The sequence below is a fragment of the Pongo abelii genome, chromosome 12 (assembly GCF_028885655.2).
Source record: "Pongo abelii isolate AG06213 chromosome 12, NHGRI_mPonAbe1-v2.0_pri, whole genome shotgun sequence".
Taxonomy (NCBI): Eukaryota; Metazoa; Chordata; class Mammalia; order Primates; family Hominidae; genus Pongo; species Pongo abelii.
The window spans coordinates 71,867,883-71,887,633 of record NC_071997.2 but is presented as its reverse complement, the minus strand read 5'-3'; the positions used below and the strand labels follow the sequence as shown (position 1 = coordinate 71,887,633).

The 19,751-nt window shown below is 41.8% G+C and overlaps 1 protein-coding gene across 19 annotated transcripts in view; it reads right to left on the bottom strand.

Annotated features, from left to right (window-relative positions):
- BCL11A (BCL11 transcription factor A) overlaps positions 1-19,751 on the bottom strand; it is a 103,199-nt gene that overhangs the window by 81,578 nt on the left and 1,870 nt on the right. For 12 of the 19 annotated variants that reach the window (XM_002812009.6, XM_054548145.2, XM_009237280.4 and 9 more), the window contains exon 2: positions 13,854-14,183. In XM_002812009.6, the coding sequence (XP_002812055.1) occupies positions 13,854-14,183 (330 nt within the window). Of the gene's footprint in view, positions 1-13,853; positions 14,184-18,759; positions 19,671-19,751 lie in introns of those variants that run through there. The other 7 variants (XM_054548148.2, XM_054548144.2, XM_054548147.2 and 4 more) reach the window with 5 other exon arrangements.

The window sequence follows — 19,751 nt, the reverse complement described above, 5'->3', positions numbered from 1 at the left end:
CCCCTCCCCCCAAATCCAACACACCCACCGCACAATCGAATCTAATTAAGATCAGGAAGAAATTTGCATTTTCTTTTCACTGTACCCCCAGTAATCACAGAAGTTCTTCAAATTTTGAGAATTTTGTTCCTCTGCTAATTATTTCCCTCATTTTGCATTTCAAGGCACAAAGACAGTCTATCTCACTGGTGGTCTATGAATAGTTTGAAGTTTTGAGCATCAGAAGGTGGTTGTTGCTTTTTGGTTTTTGGGTTTTTTTTTTCCTTTTAAAACTATTCTGTCATTTCCAGTTTTGTAAAAAGGTTTTGTTTTGTTTTGCTTTGTTTTTTGTTTTTTTGTTTTTCTTTTTTTGGTGGTGGTGGCGTTAATGTTTCTTCAGAAAGACAGCTTCTGGGCCATTCTGGGTATTATGATTTGGTTTCCCCCTTACAATAGTTTACTCTCTGCCTGGTTTACTGATTTACAGAAACTTGGTATGTGAATGGCGAAAAAGAAAAAAAAGGAAAGAAAGAAAGAAAATTCCTTGGCATAAGTATATGTTTGCTGATCAAATTTCAGATCATGTGTTGTTCATTATTATGACTTTACTTGAAAAACAGTTTGCCACAGTGAGATGGATTCACTTATATGCTTTCTACCCCTCCACTCCCTTTAAGTACTTCGAAAAACAGTACAATTTTTTTAAAGGTACATTTAAAGCATTAACTGGTTTGGATTAAAACAATATTTCACCGTCTGTAAATTCCCTGAAAATACATTTTCAAAAGACTTATGCAAAGCCACACGATTTTGAAGGAGCTGATGAGATTGTCCCACCAACAAAATTTAATGGTGACTTAAGAAATTCTAATACTTTTCATTTACTTCCTGTAGAATTATTTGTGTACTTGACATTTATACAGTTTCTCCATTATATAACAATCTACCCTGGGTACACTAGATTATGCCAATCTATTAGAATGAAATTCGTACTCCATATAAGCAGAAGTTTCCAGTCGCTTTTGACTTACCATTATGTTTCAATGTAAAGTGTTATTATAGCAGAGTATAAAGCACAGCTCCTCCATGCTCACGTTTTTAACTCTAATACTGTAATCTTTCTTGCTGCTTCTAGGGCTGTGTCAGTGTTTACATTCCTGGAAGTTAAATAAACCGACATGGCAAAACTCCTGGATAGACTGAATAATAAGGCTTGTGATGACTAAATTGTTTACTTTTTACCTTGTTAGGGATCCCTTTCTTGTAAAGTTTGGGGGGGAGAGGGAGGAGAGAAAGAGAGAAGGAATGAAGGGGGTGATGCAAGATAGAAGGAGAGAGATTTATACGCTGGCTTCCATATGTCACAAAGACCTTCCTATCCACAGCCAATGCGACTGAAGCAGCATGCATAAGTTAGTGTTGCTTGTTTTGTTTTCTTAAATACCAGGTCAGCTGAATACCCCTTTCTCCACTGCCCACTCAGCTCCATATAAAGTATGAAGATTTTTTTTTGACCATTTTCAAATAGCAAATTATCCATTAGATTTCATCATATCTTAGTAAAGCAATTACATCAAGAAAATGATAGTGCGTGTGGAATCAATTATGCATGCAGTTGGCCGGAGACCAAAGGCTGTGAAGTCGGAGAGGGCAGAATCGCTCGACACACACAAATAAAAAGCCCCTGGATCTCACAGATGGACCCCATCAGTTCATCTTACTGCCTAAAAAGTTCATGCACTTAATAATTTATTTGTGTTCTGGATACTGTTTCCCAGCTGAATATTAACAACTTTAAACTGAAGCATGCTTTTAGCATGGTATGGATGGAAGTCACGGTAGGGCAGTGCTAGGTCCCTCGGAGGTTAAAATTGTAGTTATGTTTCTTACACACTGTTCATTTTCCATCACAATTTATTTTCTTTCATTAAACATTCCTTTTAATCAGAATATCAGTTACAGTGTTCTGATTCTGCTTGTTAACCAGTGATAAACTCATAAACCAAAGATGAACATCAATAATACAGCACAGGTTATTCAACAGCAAAGGCAAACACCAAAATCACAGGCTCTCAGAAATCGGAAACCGTTAGTTAGCACCTTGTTTTCACCACCAGGGCACTCGTATACCTTGAGGGAGACACTGGGAGCCCAGGGAGCCTGGAGACCAGGATATACTTTGGTGATGAGGGGAGGACACATTGTAGCTCAGAGCAGCAGCTGAATGAGAAAACTTACTTGATCTAAAAGATAAAAGAGTCAGCCAAACCCAGGCCCAAGTCCTTTAGGTGCCAGCCATCTATCTAAAGAAGAAACCTAAAGCATTGTTAGAAAGGTTTGTAGTTCTGTAGCCTTCCCTCTTCCAAAGGAGGAACCTGATGTCTTAATACACTAGAATAGCCAAGGCTTCCTGCCATCAAACTGCTAACAATAAAACTGCCCTGCAACGTTCATGGGGAACAGAAACAGGCAATACATATTTCTCTATGTATCTGGAAGTGCCTCAATCATATACTTAAATTTTACAGTCTTCTCCCCAAATGAGAACGATTTCCAGCCAACACGTTCACAAACTGTACTTAACGTTAAAAGAAAACGGATAAAACATATGTAATTACTCAAGGTTAGACTTCTAATTCCTCAATTCACTAAAGGAAACTTGGCAAGAAGATGCATCATTTTGCTCCTTTCTACTGGGGCATCTGAGGAGGAGAGCCACTGAGGCAGCTAATACACAAAACATGATCAAAAGTGATTAACAACAGCTTCATATGCAAATTGCATTAATGAAGGAGTGCAAAGTCATCATGTAAATTAAATATGTCAAATCTCTTGGTGAACTTTCAATCTTGAGAAGAAAAAACACTGCTTTAATTTTTTTACATCATCAATTTTGCAAGATTGAAAATCTAAGAATCTTGGTGCTATAAACAATTTTCACCTTTTTTTTCTCCTTCAGCAGGCTGACAGGCCAGCCTGATGTGCACCGAATGTACATGTTAATAGGCCAATCAAAAATGCAAAACAATTCGCAATTACTGGAAGGACCTAATGGTCATTAGAATTTACAACTAGGTAATGAACTGAAGTCTGCCCACACCATGCATATTCATAAAGCAATTTAGCCTTTGAAGATTAAAGAAGTGCTTAAAATTCAAATGAGCTTTAGCAAATTATCAGTAAGATTCATCCAAAAAGCAAAGGGTTTTTCTTCCTATGATTTCCTCATTTTTTTAATGCAAAATTGTTATATCTTCCAGACTGAGCTTAAACTAAACATAGAGCTTCTAGTCAAGCCAAAGGGGCTAAGAGACAAACAGAGGCTGCAAACATCGTCACGGACTTTGTTCATAAAACTAAGCCCTTAAGAGCCAAACCTATCTCTAAACATGGTAATTTATCAAAAACAGCCCAGAGTCGCTCATAGGCAATACTGCATAGTCCTCCAACAGAACAGATTAACTCGAGTCCCTCCACCCTCCCAAAAAGCCTTTTCCCCCTCAAGTTGTCTCTCCTGTGTAAACATCCACTGTGGTATAAAAACAGCTTTTTCATTGGCTTGGAGTGGCATTAATTTTAGAAGTTTCTGCTTCCAAAGGGAAACCAGCAAGAAAGGAGAGGCACAGGAGGGAGAGGAGCAAGGTCTGGTTTACTTCTGAGGAGTGCAAATCCTGTTGCTTGAGATTTGCCTTTCTGATTTCCTCCATTCAGCACCAGCCGCATTTAATCCATGGTGAACGGGTCATGCAGACATCAGCTGACATTCAGAAAGTTGTGGTGTCCACCCACCACCACCATCCCACCCCAGTTATTAGATAGTATCGTGGGAACCTGGATTTTCAGGCTTTCCAATTACTAGTCTGGAGAAGAATCCTTTGCTTGAATGCTAACTCACACCTTGCTAACCTCCTGACATTTAAAAAATTCTAGTGACAGAATTCCCAATGAACTCCTCCTCTTCCTCCCAACCCCAACCTCTCCAACCCAGGTGAAAGCAAGAAAGTATATGTTAAGTCCTATCTCAGCTGATGTGCAAGTCAGACTGAGAATAACAGCTTCGAAAGGCCACGTGTCCGAGCTTACCGCTCCACTGCTAGACCCAAAAGCTCTCTGCTGTGGGGATTTCATTTGAACTGCTATCGAAGAATATTCCAAGAACCTCTCTCCGCACCCTTCTCCCCCTCTCTCCCCCAGTCTCAGACTTTCTCCTAGAGTTGATCTTACCAGAAATGTGGATATTATCAAGGAAATGGGAAAGAGAAGGGAGAAAAGTCTCAGGTACTACTCCCTGATTTCTTAACTCTCTTATCCTTGGGCCCTGCTCAGAAATGTGCTACATTTTAACATTTATTAGAAAGGATAGGATGCAGAGCTGCATGGAACCCACATCCACAACCATCTGTATGAGCCACAGGTCCACAGTCCTGACCAATTCCGTTTGACACTAATGTTACTCTACATGAGTAGAGTTCAATGACTGTTGATATGGGATGTGACAGGGCAAATCAGAATTAGATTAAGAACAAAAGTTTAGAAACCGATGCTACACTACACAGTAAATGGGACTTGAAGGCCAAATTTCCCCTAACTGCCTTCAAGTGATTTTCCCTATTAGAGCGTTTGCCTGCCACCCCCCTGCTGGCAACACCGCAATCACATCAGAAAGTAAAGTGGAATGCATATAGGAAGCCTTGAGATATTCCTCTTTAAATACAATACCTATATACTTAATATAGAGCAATTAACTTCTGGTCAGGAGTGTGCAGGCAGCAGGCTGCCCCAAGCAGATAGGAGGGGAGGGGGGCCCAGAGCTGGGACAAGCACAAAAGACAGGTCCAACAACAATGCCTGCTGTCAGCAGCTGAATTATTTTTATACAGGAATTTTTATCTCTATTGTACAAACAAGTACGTGTCTGTGCTGACTTGTTAAGCAATCCACTTGTATGTAGAATAAGGTTTTTTTTCTTTCTTGCTACCAGTCACACAGCTCCAAGATCAGAAGAAATACATAGTCTTTGAAGCTGCTCAAATGTTTTAGTTAAAAGGACAGCAGTTGTTTTCAAAGATCCAAGAGTATCTTTATCAGAATTAAATTTTTCCTTATTGATTTTTTCCCCTTAACATAACAAAAACATAACATGAGAAGGTTACGATTTATTATTAAAATTTTTTTCAGCCTTTAAATCTTTCTTCAGTAGCCAATGTTCACTTTTAAATGTAAAGGAACAATTTTTTTTTTAAATATTAGGGTGTGATGGAGTAGGAGAGAGAAACTCGTGAGATTTAAGATTTAACATTGGTTAATGCATTGTTTTAACTGGAAACTGAAAGGATAGGGGCAGGGGAGTTAAAATGGGGAGTAAATGGTTCACTGAGGGGTTCCCCCAAATGTAAATAAATCATAAAATCATGGTATATCTTGAGTTGGTGAAGGAGAATACTTCAGGTTTGGTTCTCTTAGTTTTTTGAGGTTTGTTTTTGTTTGGGGAGGTGCAGGGATTGGCCAAATATTAAAACTCTATATTTAAAACGTACAGGATCAGACTTGGCACACAGTGCTTTGTGCTCCAACATAAGAATCCAAGCTACACCTTATTTCCCTAAAAATTAACAGATGTGATTTCCTTGCAGCTTTTTTATGCATCATTACATGTTAAGAAAATGAACAACTGATGAATATAAATTTAAATGCCCTGATGCTTAGCAAAAAGCTTCCTTGTGTTTTTTAGAAAATTCAAAAAGCAAATAGAAAGGCGAGGTAGGTATGCAACAGCACTGGTTTTCTTTTTGAAGGCACCCTTGCAGGTTTCACAATAATTCCATTCTTTATTTTAATGGGAGTTTTTAATCAGTGGATTCGCCTCTGTCTAAAACTAAAATCAAATTGTAGGTGCAATTGTTTGTCGGCAATGCTAACAACAGTGAGAATACAAACAAAAACTCACTGTGAGTGACCAAAGGTCCCCAGGTATCCCCTTCATCAACATATCTGCTCCAGGTTCCCACTGGGAATTCCCTGGCGGAGACCGATTCAGTTCTGAATAACATGCTGCCATCCCTATCTGGAAAAGGGTGTGCAAGGTGCCTTCTCGCCTCTTTTACAGGAAGTTTAAGCCTGATCATCTCACCTTTAGGTATATATAATTTGTTGTTTAGCACTCTGAGAACTTGGTATTTTATCTACCTAAAGAGATCAAAAAGGGCAGAAGATGGAGCGAGCTGAGGCTCAGCCTAGCTCTGGTGCACACGTCAATCGTGCACTGCGTGTTGCCTTAGAGGAGCAACCTGTGCAGGTAAATCTTCCAGCAGCATTGCATCAGATCCACTCACATCAGTCTCCAGGGTGAACCAAGAGATGACACTTCAGTTCCCTGTCTGCAAACTTCTAATTCGCCAGTTCTTGGCAGCTTATTTTTCCAAGTGTTTTGTTTCAGGAAACGTGTATTTTTCTTTATACGTTTTGTGGATCTACCACAACTGCTTCTGACAGCTGTTGATTCTGTTAAAGGAACACATTATAAAAATCTTCTTTAAAACCTCAAGCGATGTGGACTCAAAAATATAATGGGGAAATATTTTAACGGAATTCCAGTTGAAAGTTGTTTTTTAAAAAAAGTACAAATGAAGGTACAGAAGTCCTTTAGATCAGTACTAGATTTAAACTGAATGTCTCTCTGTGTGTGTGTGTGTGTGTGTGTGTGTGTGTTTAATGGGGAAAGAGGGGTGTTGCAAATCACCACAAATATTTACACTGTACTCCCTTTGTTCAAATCACATACTTTTAACGGGAAAAGCTGGAACTGTGGCTATTTAAAATCTTAAATATTCAAACGCCTGTAATTAACCATATGAAACAAATTATGTTGCATTTCTCCATACCAGCACATGCAAAAAAATTCTGCTGGTGAATTGGGAGGTGGCAGAGTTGGGGAGACAACTCCAAGAGAAGAAAAGGATGATGTTTTCATTTCGCTATAGATCAAAGGAGAACAAGAATGGAAACTGTGGCATATCGAGCATTTTTCCATTGCTGTCTTTCACACTGGGCTATCTAAGTTTATACAGTTCCCCAGACTAGCTGCATATTAAGCTTGCTGTGTACAGCTTTATTATGGTGCGGTGGTGGAAGAAGCATTAATATTCCAGCTCCGCATCTGACAGGGCATTTACATGCGCCCATCTGAGCAGCACCTGAGAGCTCCTCCAAGGTGCAGTAACTGTGCGCCTATTGTAAAGGCAAATGAAGCTCACCTATTCCCTGCTGGGATCAGAAGTGACCTCACCACCCCCCATGCCTCAAATCCTTCCCTTGCCAACCTAACTCAATGCCATTGCAGAATGACGAATGAGCTCAGAAATAGACCCCAAGTTACTAACCCTGCTAAGAACAGCAAAAGCCTTTGCTGCAATGTTTTAAAAATGCATAGGGAGTGCAGCTGGCCAGTAAAAAGCAGGGAGACAAATTCCAATGAACCCAATATGGAATATGTTACATTTTAAAACTGATTAGAAATACAGTCTGATGTTTACTGGCTTCAAATTGAGTTTGGCATCAAGTATACTGGCTTTAATAATGCTGGCACTTTTAAAATTATTATTATTTTAAATCTGCCTTTGGTCTCTAGGAGCACATGTAGAGAGCTAAAGAATTCTTATTTGTCAGGTTACATTTCCTGGAAATTAAGTTTGTGACAGAAAATGACTCCAGTAGCAATAATATGGTTCGTGCTCAAATTAATTAGGTCATGTTGTAAAAACCAGGTGGCAAATTACAAAGGTAAATTTACTGATATTGGCCAGTGCTCTATACCCTGGTTGTAAAGGGGAGAAGCTGTTTAAGGATGCCCATTTACCTAGGTAGGAGAAAAGAACCAAGGAGGGAGGGAGACAACGGTCAATTTCCTATTTGTATTACAAGTAAAAATAGTAGTCATTATCCATTAAATTATATAGTCTGAACATATTTTATGAACTTTATTAATGTCATCCAAATTGACACATAACATAAAAACCTGCTTGATTTGAAATAATGTTAAAAGTGGGCTCTAAGTTAGAATCTTTTTTTTTTAATCCTTGAAATAACAACACTGCTGACATAGCCATGACCCAAATGAAATCTGAACAAGCAGAAAGGTACTAAAGATGCCTGGTGATTAAATCTCATGCTAAAAAAGTGGCAAGGTGCCAGGCTGGGTCCAGCTTGATGCTAAGTGCTTTTTATTGCACAAAGCTGGTACTACTGTATGTAAAAACAGACTTGGGCTTGGGGTAAATTTTGTCAAATGACTTCTTTGTGCAATAAAGGGTGTGAACAGACCAACCAAAGTAGATTAAATTAACATCCAGTGACGCAATCTTGGTGCATCTCCCTAGCTGTGCTTTCTACTTCAGTTAAATTTAATATTTCCCCCCAAAAGAAAGCCAAACTTTCTTGCTTTCTTACTGACCAGCACGCAAAGCCACCATTCACCTATTCTCCTTTATTAAACACTTTCATTGAGAAATCACAAAAATCTAAAAAATGTTTCCCTAGGATTTGCATGTTTTTTCTGTACCCCAATTTAGTACTCCCACATTAGCCAAACTACATGGAAGCTGCAGTGTGAAATTAATGATTTTCCAGGACTCTAAAAGGTGCCATTAATATGCATCCAACTCGCCTCCTCCCTGAGCTGAAGGTTGCCTGTCCTGACCCTGCCTGCATGTTTCTACACCCAGTTGCATTTTCCAGCCCATGTGCAGCTCCACAATTAAATGCCACATTCACTAAGAGAAAGGTGTGCAAAACATATTTCAGATCCTTTATAGTAAAGGCACAACTTGCAACACAACAAGGAATGGGGTGATTTAAGAAATTACAGCACTGGTTTTGTGTGTGTGTGTGTGTGTGTGTGTGTGTGTGTGTGTGTGTTTTAAGCTTTCACAGAATAAACACAGAGAACAGGAGGGAAACTTTGTCCCCCTCTGCTCCTGTTCTTGAAGTGAATACATATTTGTGTTTCCAATAAAAGGCCATTTTTACATTAACTGTCTGTAACAGCAGGAGACAGAAAAACTAACACAATCTCCACATCACACACAGGATGATCTTCATATCACGTGGACCTATCCTCAAAACATTATTTATAAAAGATGACTAGGAAAATGCACAATGCATCTTTTCTGTGTCACCACAAGGGTAATGTCTGAAGAAGTTTGGGATCTTTAGGATCTTCTACATTTTAGATATTTTTTTTCCTTTTGGCTTTCCTTAGTAAGTTTAGCAGCCATGCGGGCCACTGTGTTTAATTAAGCTTTCAAAAGTCCTGACAATGCCAACAATTGTAGGACACTTCTGCGGCTCAATCATGCAATCACTGTGACAGTTCTGTTTACAATTTGTCTTAGAAAGAGTTTCTCTGACATTGTACTTTGACAAAACATCCAAGCTGCCAGTTCACAACCTTTCTCTGTCTTATTTACAAATACAGCTTGTATATAGGACTCCCAGTTTCATGAACATGAGTCTTTGGATAGTGGCCTTACAAACATAGGCTCTCTATGAAAATCCTAGGTACTTATTAGGAAACAATATTCTCTACTCTCTGGATTCTGAAGGTAAGTAAAATGTTCACCAGTATATTGTTTTTGTGGTAGTGGTGTTTTTTTGTTTTAACTGCCATGCTGAAAATTCACTTCAGAGGTCAGTCGTTTTTATTCAGAATCACATAAATAAAGAGAAAAGAAAAATAAGTAGTCATAATAGCATACTATAATTTATAGTCTCATTTACAATTACACCATAAGGTACACAAATACGTCCTCCAGTTCAGTCTGAGCTAGGAGAGAATCAGAATGGATACAAAAAGAAAAGGTAAGTTCATTTTCTAAATTCTGAAAAGCATATTGTATTTGATTTACTTTTAAGAGCATGCTAATAATGTATTTCCATTTTGAATTAGTATATCTCCCTTCTTTAGAGTATCTTTCTGATATATCATTATCTAAATACCAGCTATACTGTCTAGGCAAATAATTTTAAATACCCTGATATAAATGTCTATGTTCATGATTTTAAAGAGAAAAAATGTTATATATCAACAGGAGCAGACTTTACTACATTTTATAGGACTTGTCATATTTTTTCTCTAGTCTCTCAAAAAGCTAACTTTATAACAGCCCAAACCTAATTTAAAGATTCCTATGTGCAATAAGCCAAAACCTCAAATCTGACATGATGGGATAATGTTTGGGTCTTTTCTATAAGGGAACAGCAGTTTCACATTCAGTAATCTTCCATGAATATTTCCCCCATCATAAAATATGAGACTAAAAAAAAAAGAAAACAAAACAAAACAAAACAAAACCCCTATTGAAAGCTCTGACTGCAAGTCAAAGGCTGCTGATATCTGAGGGTGGATATTTGACACACGTATTGATGAACTGGGCCCACACAACATAAGCTGCTAATTCCCAGCTAAATTAATACTACTTCAATGATCTCAATGGATCACAATCCCACAATATTTTGAATATTTAAATAAAATGAAAAAAGCAACATGATTAACATCTATGTGTACAGCTCATATGTGTACGTGGATGAAGTGGGGGAGCACATACCCATCTATTCACCAGGTAAAAAGAATCCTCTAAAAAATACTCAGTTTGGGCCAGGCGCGGTCGCTCAAGCCTGTAATCCCAGCACTTTGGGAGGCCAAGGCAGGCGGATCACCTGAGGTCAGGAGTTCAAGACCAGCCTGGCCAACATGGTGAAACCGTCTCTACTAAAAATACAAAAAACTAGCTGGGCGTAGTGGCACACGCCTGTAATCCCAGCTACTTGGGAGGCTGAGGCAGGAGAATCGCTTGAACCCAGGAGACAGAGGTTGCAGTGAGCCTAAATCATGCCACTGCACTGCAGCCTGGGCAACAAGAGCAAAACTCCGTCTAAAAAAAAAAAAAAAAAAAAAAAAACACTCAGCTTGGAGAGGCCTGAGTACAGTGAAAATGCATACCATTTTACTCAAGATTTAAAGAACTCTGCCTTATTCTCCTATCTGAAAGTCCCAAATTCTAAGCTTTATTTATCTTAGGAAGAAGATCTGTCACTGTTTTATTCTTGCTTCCTGCCTATAAAATGGTACAGGCTCACAGTGAACTCAGATCCAACTTACATCACTTTAATAAAGCCTTTCCTACCCAGCACGCTTAAATGACTACCTTTTATGTGGTTGCCAAACATATTCTTCTAGAGATTCATCAATATATCTCTTTCCTTAATACAAGGCATTGCTTCTCCTTTCTTTTTGTGACACAATTCAAATATCTACTGAATGATTACTGTTATTGTTTCCTTCCTCATCATAAAAAGAAAAGCAGACTTGGAATTGTGCAGACGTGCTTTAGAGAAATGGGCTGGGGGTACACACACAGCCGTCTTCCAGAACTTCGCTTCAGGGGCACCTGAGGGCCAGAGCATCGGAATTTATGTGCAGTGGTAGAATGTTAATTTCACCATAGGAAACTCTTAATTCATTACTGTGAATTATGAGAAGTCGTGATTCTAGTTACTGACATCTCACTTTGAGATGTGACCACACTATTTATGTTCAGCCAGTTCCAGAGTGGGAACAGGTGATTAAACACAATGAAAGAAATCAAGACTTTGTAATTATTCATGCATGAAAGGTTTACCTCACCTGGGTCGCAGCACTTGTTGTGCACCCACTGAATATTTTAGACATCTTAGAGAGCTTTTCATCTCAGTTAAATGATTGATTATTAGCGCTATAAAATATATTTTAAATTTGCTTTTGGTTTTGGCTTCTCTAGGCTCTGCTATTATACTTGTTCTTTAAAAAAATAATAACAGAACCTTTAGACAACCAGGGAGTTCAAGCAAATATCTTTTATTTCCCTACATAGATTCACAGCTATAGCAGTAAAAGCCTTAACTATATGTAAGGCCTTCCCCCCGGCATTTAGATTCCTCCTCTAAATACAGAGGCACAGAATTTTTGAGCTGGTTAATCTGAGACTGAATAACCTATTTGGGACCTCAGTAAGAAGTGTGGTTTTAATTCTTGCTTGACAGACACTGTGTTTTGTCTTTTAAACGAGCAGCTCGATATGTAAATACGATGTTACATCACGCAAGTGTTACTCCATATTTGGTGATTTAGCAAGGCTTTGGATCTCCGAAGACGACAAATCCCCTTCCGCCTGCTCTTGCTTCATTAATCATGCCTTACGCTTCTGTTCATTTTCCTTCCAGTCACAAGACAACACATGGAAATGGTCATTCCCACATCCTACTGGGGGGTAGGGGAGATAAAATCTTCACCTACATGTCACATAAGGTAAATGTGGTGGATTCAAGAAATACACTCTACAAATGCAGCTTCCCTAGCAGCAGATTTCCCATTTCACTAAAGGGAAAGTATCTGAGTGTTATCACAGAAAGCATTAAAAAAAGAAAGAAAATGCCACGTTTGGTTTTAATGATCAAATTCTAGAGGGGGAGAGGAGAAATAATATGACATTTAATCCCCTCTGGACCACTGACCTATTATGGTTCAACTTTGTGGTCAAACTAGGTCGGAGAGACAAGTTCCAGTGAATCAATTCCTGATATGCACTACCTTTCCTAAAACTGAACAAACCTCTTGCCTTTCGGGAGCTGGGTGGTAGGTAGATGGAAGAAAGCGATCCACCAACAGGCATGGCATGTCGGTCATCACAGAATCTGCATTGACTTTTGTCTAACATGCTCAATCAAAAAATGTTTTGAGGGTCACTATATAGTGTTGCTGTTTATCACTTAGAGCAGGGAATTTAAGTCCCACTGCTAGCCTTTAATTCCTTTTCCCTTGAGCTGCCGAGAAACCCACACACCTAGCTGCCTCCCTGCTAAAATTAACCGAAGGAGGGAGGGCTGTTGAATACGTGTGTGTATTTTTCCAAGAAAATTTTTACATTGTGTTATAGCAGAAACAGTGGAGTCTGGACTGGACATTTGTAAGGGTGACATGTGGCTGTGTAAACCACAAACAAAATCAAGATACATCTGTCAAAACCACATCAGAGACAAGAGAGAGCACAGAGAAGCATTTATCATTTAGCTGAGGAGGCAGGCTGCAGGGAGCAGCCGTTCCTGTCAAACCAACCTTTTGAAATTTCCAACATGCCCTTAAACTTTTCGAGTAAGCATGTCTGTGCGCTTCAGCAACTGCCCTCTCTACTCTGGCCTGGCCAGTCGAAAATGGCATCTTAAAGTCAAGGTCATGGTGTCATCCCACCACAGGGCTGTGTTTAATTACAGCCCCATCTGGGCTGACAGCCAATATGGATCCAAGGCTAGCCCTGAAGCTCAGTTAACTCTTTCCACCTCCTCCAACTACCCTGCCAGCCCACTCTACTTCAGGGAAGCCTTGAGAACGAGCTGAACCCCTAAGGAGGCCTGGCCAGATGTTCTGAGTCAAACAAGTCATTGGCTGAACTGCAAATGCCTATATGGCCACTTTGCCTCTGACACGTCACCAAGGCTGGAAATGGACAATGGAAGCTGGACTAGGTGTAGTAAAGCTCAATACTTCAAAATGAGAAGGTGGGGATACGGAAGAAAAGAAATCCAAAATCGACAGATCCAGAGAGAAGGTGTCTGATGTGTGTACTTATCCTGCCTACATCTGATTCAGTGAGGTGGAAAATATTTATTTTTCTGTGTTCTGGATGTAAGCAACAGAAATGATTATTTTAACATTACAGGGCTGTCATGGACAGTCACATAGAGTAATAGAGAAAGCACTTCACAACTCCTTACTACTTGGCTACAGCACCTCTGAAAATGAAAAGAAAACATGCAAACAGCTTTTCTCCTTGCTTCTCATTTACCTGCTATGTGTTCCTGTTTGGGGCAAATTCCTCTAGATGACGTTGATAAACAATCGTCATCCTCTGGCGTGACCTGGATGCCAACCTCCACGGGATTGGATGCTTTTTTCATCTCGATTGGTGAAGGGGAAGGTGGCTTATCCACAGCTTTTTCTAAGCAGAGGCTGCCATTGCATTGTTTCCGTTTGTGCTCGATAAAAATAAGAATGTCCCCCAATGGGAAGTTCATCTGGCACTGCCCACAGGTGAGGAGGTCATGATCCCCTTCTGGAGCTCCCAACGGGCCGTGGTCTGGTTCATCATCTGTAAGAATGGCTTCAAGAGGTTCGGCTGTGGTTGGAGAAACAAAAGCACAATTATTAGAGTGCCAGAGAGGAGAGAAAGGGGGAAAAGCACATCTCAACCCCATGCCATCCCACCACATCATGTAAAGTGTTTCTAGGCTTCTCTATATAATACCCAGAAAATGTGAGCATACAAAATGTACAAGGATGTGAAGGTTATCAACCAGAGAGCAAATTTGTCAATGAGGCAAATCATCACATATGTAAAGAAAACAGTCTTCCTTGCATAACTCCAGAGAACACACACACATATACACATGCACACACACACAGCAACAAATTGTCTGGTTTGTAAGTTTAGAAAGAATGCTACTTAAATAGTTAACACAGGGAACATAAAGAAAGCTTAAATAATAACTACAAGAAAAACTGGTTAAAAAAAAAGTGGATAGAAACCAAATTTGTTTCCTTTTTCCTATACACCAAGTTGTCCATTGTGCCAAAGAATGAAAGGAGAGGTGAATAAACACACACACCCTTTGTGTGTGAATGTATATACTCCTAAGTAAACAGACATGGCTTCATAAATTAGAAAGCTACTATGTCACACGAAAAATGTGCCACATTTACACTGCTGTAATAAGAAAACGACTGCATGCATCTATGAAACGGATCTAAATAATAATCATGTTGCAGCATAATTCACAGTGCCAAAAACCTTTCTGCTCTCACTCTCAGCAGTGCCACGAAATCAAAGAAATACCAAATTCATGGGCAGTATTTCTCAGACACATTAGCTAAATGGGATACTTTTGAGTACTTAAGAAAATAAGCCAATTAGTCATTTTTTTTTTATTCTGAGAAATGGAATGCCTAAAATATCCTAAACATGTTTGCACTTGGTGGCATCTATGATATAAAAATCAGAATGGTCAAGCAAACACCACATTTCAGAGCAAGGCTGAGAAGTCCTTTCTTTAGACTTGAAATACTTTGCCTAATGTTGTCAAAGTTGACTAATTTTCTGAATGAGCTCCAAAATGCTTCATTATGAGACTATTTCTGCACACATAATCACCAGCGGATGGTATAACAAGGTAGACATGTCTTTCTTTCCTGTTTGCTTTTTTTTTAACTTTGTACTAAAATACTCCAGCATCTACTTTACCAGCTTCTATCATTTTTTAAGCTTCCAAAGGGGAAAAGACAGTTGGTAAGTCTCTGCTTGTGAAATCTTATGCTTGCTCTATCAAAAAAAAAAAAAAAAAAAAAAAAAAAATCACAAAATACAAAACACATCCAGGATGCTGCCAGTTAATAAAACTGAAGCAGAAAATGTACAAGTCTTAAACAGTTAATCAGTCTGACCTTCTTTAGCAAGCTGCCAATTTCACATTTAATGAACTTAAAGCCACAGAGAATCAAAAAATAGATTTTAATTTGAGTGTAGAATATTGGAACAGATTTTGATAAAGTGCAAAAATCCAGTGAACTCAGGTTAAATTTATTTCAACCCTACCCAGGCTGAATATTGAGGGGGAAGATCTGGAGTAACTCCCAGATGTGCTAGGTGAAATAATATTGAGAGAGCCCTGCCTAGCTGCACCTGTGCTCAAGTAGGACATCTCATAATTTCTAGCCTCTGGTACTCCTCCTAATTTAACATAAGGTCACCACACGAATATGAAGGTTATATTCCTACTAATAAAGACAGTAAAGTAAGCACTTATGTTTCTTTGCCCAACATACTGGCCAAAAGATAAATACAGAATACATACACATACTTTTCAAATAAAAGAAGACAAACGGAAGTGCCTCTGCATTGTGCCTTTATGTCATTCTTCTCCTACATTTGCTTCCATTTTGACCAAGTGAGGAATAGGGAACTCATTCTCAAAATATTCCTGTTGTCTGAATTAAGGATTTTAAGTACACATTGATAAATGTGGCTTTTTTGTTTAGCATTAGCTACAAGTTCTGAGGTTTACAGACTGAAGGAAGACTCAGGAAAATATCCTATTTTATCAAACTTGGTAGTACATAGAACCTTTGCAAAAAAATTTTTTTATTTCCACCGTTAAGATTCTTTTTTTTTTTTTTTTTTTTGTTCCCAAGGTCTGACACATTTCTAAAAGTGGGAATATTATTTAGGTGCAAAAGGAAATATTCTCCTAGGTATCAAATAGTTAAAGGTAATGTGGTTCAAAACAGACTTGGTTAAAGTCTTCTAAATGTAGTGACTGAACTGATTTACAATCAAAACGGGGAAATGAAGTGGTAATTCAGAGGTTGCTGATTACACCTCCACATTTCACCTAATTAATTTTATAGGAGGCAAAGTTCTTGAAAATAACAAGATGATCAAATGTACAGATATAAAACCTGTAACCTCAACATTTTCTATGCTCTTAACGTAAATTATTGCTAATTAACAAGAATTATATCCTAATGTATGAAATACGTTTAACATCGGTCTCCTTGCAAAACATTTGGCTAGTGGTGTTCAGAGAAATACCAAAACGTGTTTTTATCATTGCTGCTATATTATTAAAAATCAGACAAAGTGGGACACAAAGAAAATATGAAAATACAATTCTCATGGTGTAGTCTACTGATTTGCATTGACATCTTTTCTCAGTGGCAATCAACATTTCCTTTCTGGGCATCTGATAATTTCTCTGCATTTTAATGCAAATTCCCCTTTCCCTAAAAACCTTCCTAACCCTCAGCCATTTACCCCCTCCCTCAATTCAACTCCATCCTCCTTCGCCCCAACAATACCAACATTTCTAAGCTCCGGCCTAAACTCCGGCTACAAAGCAGGGAGTCCTCGATTGAAGTGGAAGGGAGTGGGCAAATAATCATAATAATTAGCCGCGAATTCTCTCTACGAGGGGAGGAAGAAATAGAAAATAAAATGCTTCTACGTTCAAACAGCAACACAGCCTAGAACGTCTCAATGTCTCAGTGACAGACTGAGATCTCTTTCCTGTCTGTGTAGTTGCAAAAGAATAAATTTAAGAGAAAAAAATAATCCTTATAGGAAATGTTGGTAAGGAGCGAGCAAAACGAGAGCTGCCGGGGAGCGGAGGGGGAGGGGGAAAGGAAGATGTGTCTTCAAGTTTGCTTTCCAAGTCCTTCTTGATTGTCTTAACAGGGTAAAGAAGCAAACGGAGGCTGAAATTCAGAGAGGAAAAGCAAAGAAACAAAAGCAAACCCGGGGGCTACAGGCCCGAGGCAGGGGCCCCGGCAGGGGTGGACCGTGCAGAAAGTGAAGTTGGGCGCGGGGACTCTGAGGCACAAAGCGAGCAGCGTGCTGGCTGCAGGCTCCCGCCGCGCTTGCTGCGAACACGTGCAGCAGCGGCCGCGGGGCCTTGGGGCCGGGGGCCCGGGGGCCCGGAGGCGGAGGGCAGCCAGGGGCCCTGACTGCTGCCTCCATGCCCGTCCAGCTCGGCCGCAGGGTGACGGTTCCCTGGGCCTGCCAGTTGGTGAAAAAGGAAGTGAGGTTTGGAAAACCCGGCTGGTTAACCTGGTGCAGTCTCAGTATCTCCGCACACACCTCAAGCGCGGGTCCTGAAATTCATTCTGTGTTCACAAGCTTACACTTTTTACTTTGGGGGATCTCTGCAAATGCATTTCCCCCGCAATTCTGGGCACTGGGTGTGCGCGGCGGCGGCTGCGGTTATTCATTATTAATGACGCTGCTTGCCCGCATCATTATGATGATAACTATTACTATTGTTGTGATTCCGAGCTCCGAGGCGAGAGGGGGGGTGTCGAGCTGCAGAGCCGCCCAGCAAGCCAGCCGAGGCCACCGAGGTCTGTGCTTTGCATGGGGGTGAGGGGGTGGAAGAAGTGAGCCTGGAGACCAAGTGCAAACTTGCCATATCCCCCTCTTCGGCCATGCCCTGAAGCCCTAGAGCGCGCACTCCCGGTTCCTCCCTACCAAAAATGCCGGCCCCGAAAGAAAGCGAAAACTGCACCCTGCTCCGAGCCCGGCGCGCGCTGGTCCCAGCTCGCGCACGGGGGTGTCGGCCGCGCGCCCGGTCGCTTCTCCGCGGCCCCGGCCAGAAGCATTTTTAAAGTCAAAATGAAGAACAAAGACATACGGGGTGATGGGGGAGAGAAAGGGAATTCTGCCTAACCGTTCTTTCCCCCCACCCCCACCCTCGCAAAGCTCGTTCCTCCCCGGACGAGAATCGCCGGGCAGGAGGTGGGGGAGGCTCTGGTACAGGTTCAAGTTCGCTGAGCTTTCTTGATCTTGTTCTGCCTCCTAGCGACCGAATGGCTCATTCAGCCCACATAGCAGAGGCGGGGGGCGGGGGGGTGGTCCTGAGGACCGGGACGGCTCCTGCCCCCTCTGAGCACCCAGAAAATGAGGAGAGAAAGAAGTGACCCCCTCACCCCCTCCCAAATTGGCCCTTTAACCCCGGGACAGGAGGAGGGGGTACTAACCCTCCCAGCCTAGAGTGTCCCAAGATGGACCCAGGAGGGAGAGGGGTAGGAGGGAGCAGCCTGGACTGCGCGCCCCGGTCTGTCCTTTGAGCCCCCACTGCATCCTTCCGAAGAAGGGCCTGACTTTCCCGAGTCCTGCGAACACTGCCCTTCCTTCCCGCCGGTACCTGGCCGGGCTGTAACTTCACACCGCCGCGCGCCGCGTCTGATCCGTATCCGGCGCGGCCGGGGGAGTTGGGGGCGGGGGAGAGCGGCGAGGGAGGGATGCGAGGGGGTGGGGAGAGGGAGGGCCCCGCAACGTGCCGGGGTGGGGGAGCTTCCGAAGTGTGTGACAAGTTCCAGGGCCCAGTGAAAAATTCAATTCCCTGTGCGCACCCCCCTCCACCACCCCTTTAAAAAAAACACAGAACCAAGTATAGGTGGTCCTTTAAAACTGCATCAAAAATTTAAAGTAAGAATCATAAATTGAGTAGGGGGGGAATGTGGGCCCTCACGCCTTTCTTTCCCTTGCTGCCAAACTTTCCTAAGTGCCCACCGCCCGCCTTTCCAGGCGCAGTCAGCCGGAGACAGCCACCACCACCAGCTCTTATATAGACTCACAAGAACCTCAGACCAAGCCAGGCCTGGGGAAGAGGGCAAGACCCAAAGGGTGGAGTGCTCGGGGTCCCAGGATCCAGCGCCCTCAAAATGCACACTCAAACACACTTCTCCCCTGCCCTTCCCCGGCAACCCCGCCACCTGGCCTAGCCATGCTCGGGGCGCAGAGGGACTGGTGGCCAGACCCGGCGGGGTGGGGGGTGGGCAGGGAAAGCACGTGGTGACCTCCTCGCGGTCCCGAGCTGTGGACAAGAGACGTCTGAGAGAGTACCCAGGGCGGAGGGGAGGGGAGGCGCAGAACGCGCTTTTACGGTTGCTTTGCAAAATAAAAATGCTTTGCAAAGCCGAGTTTCACCCAGCCGATTTCGCAGTCTGGGAGGTCGAGAAGAGGTCTGGGCATTGTGCTGGGGGCGGACCAGGACCGCGGGCCAGGCTGGCGCGGAGTCACTGCGTGGCCTGCCGCCGTGCCTGGCGGGTGGGCGCCGGGCGCCGGGTGGGCGATCCGGGGCTGGGCTGGGGCGCGGCGAGGTCGGGCAAGGCCCGGGCGAGGCCAGGCCGCCGC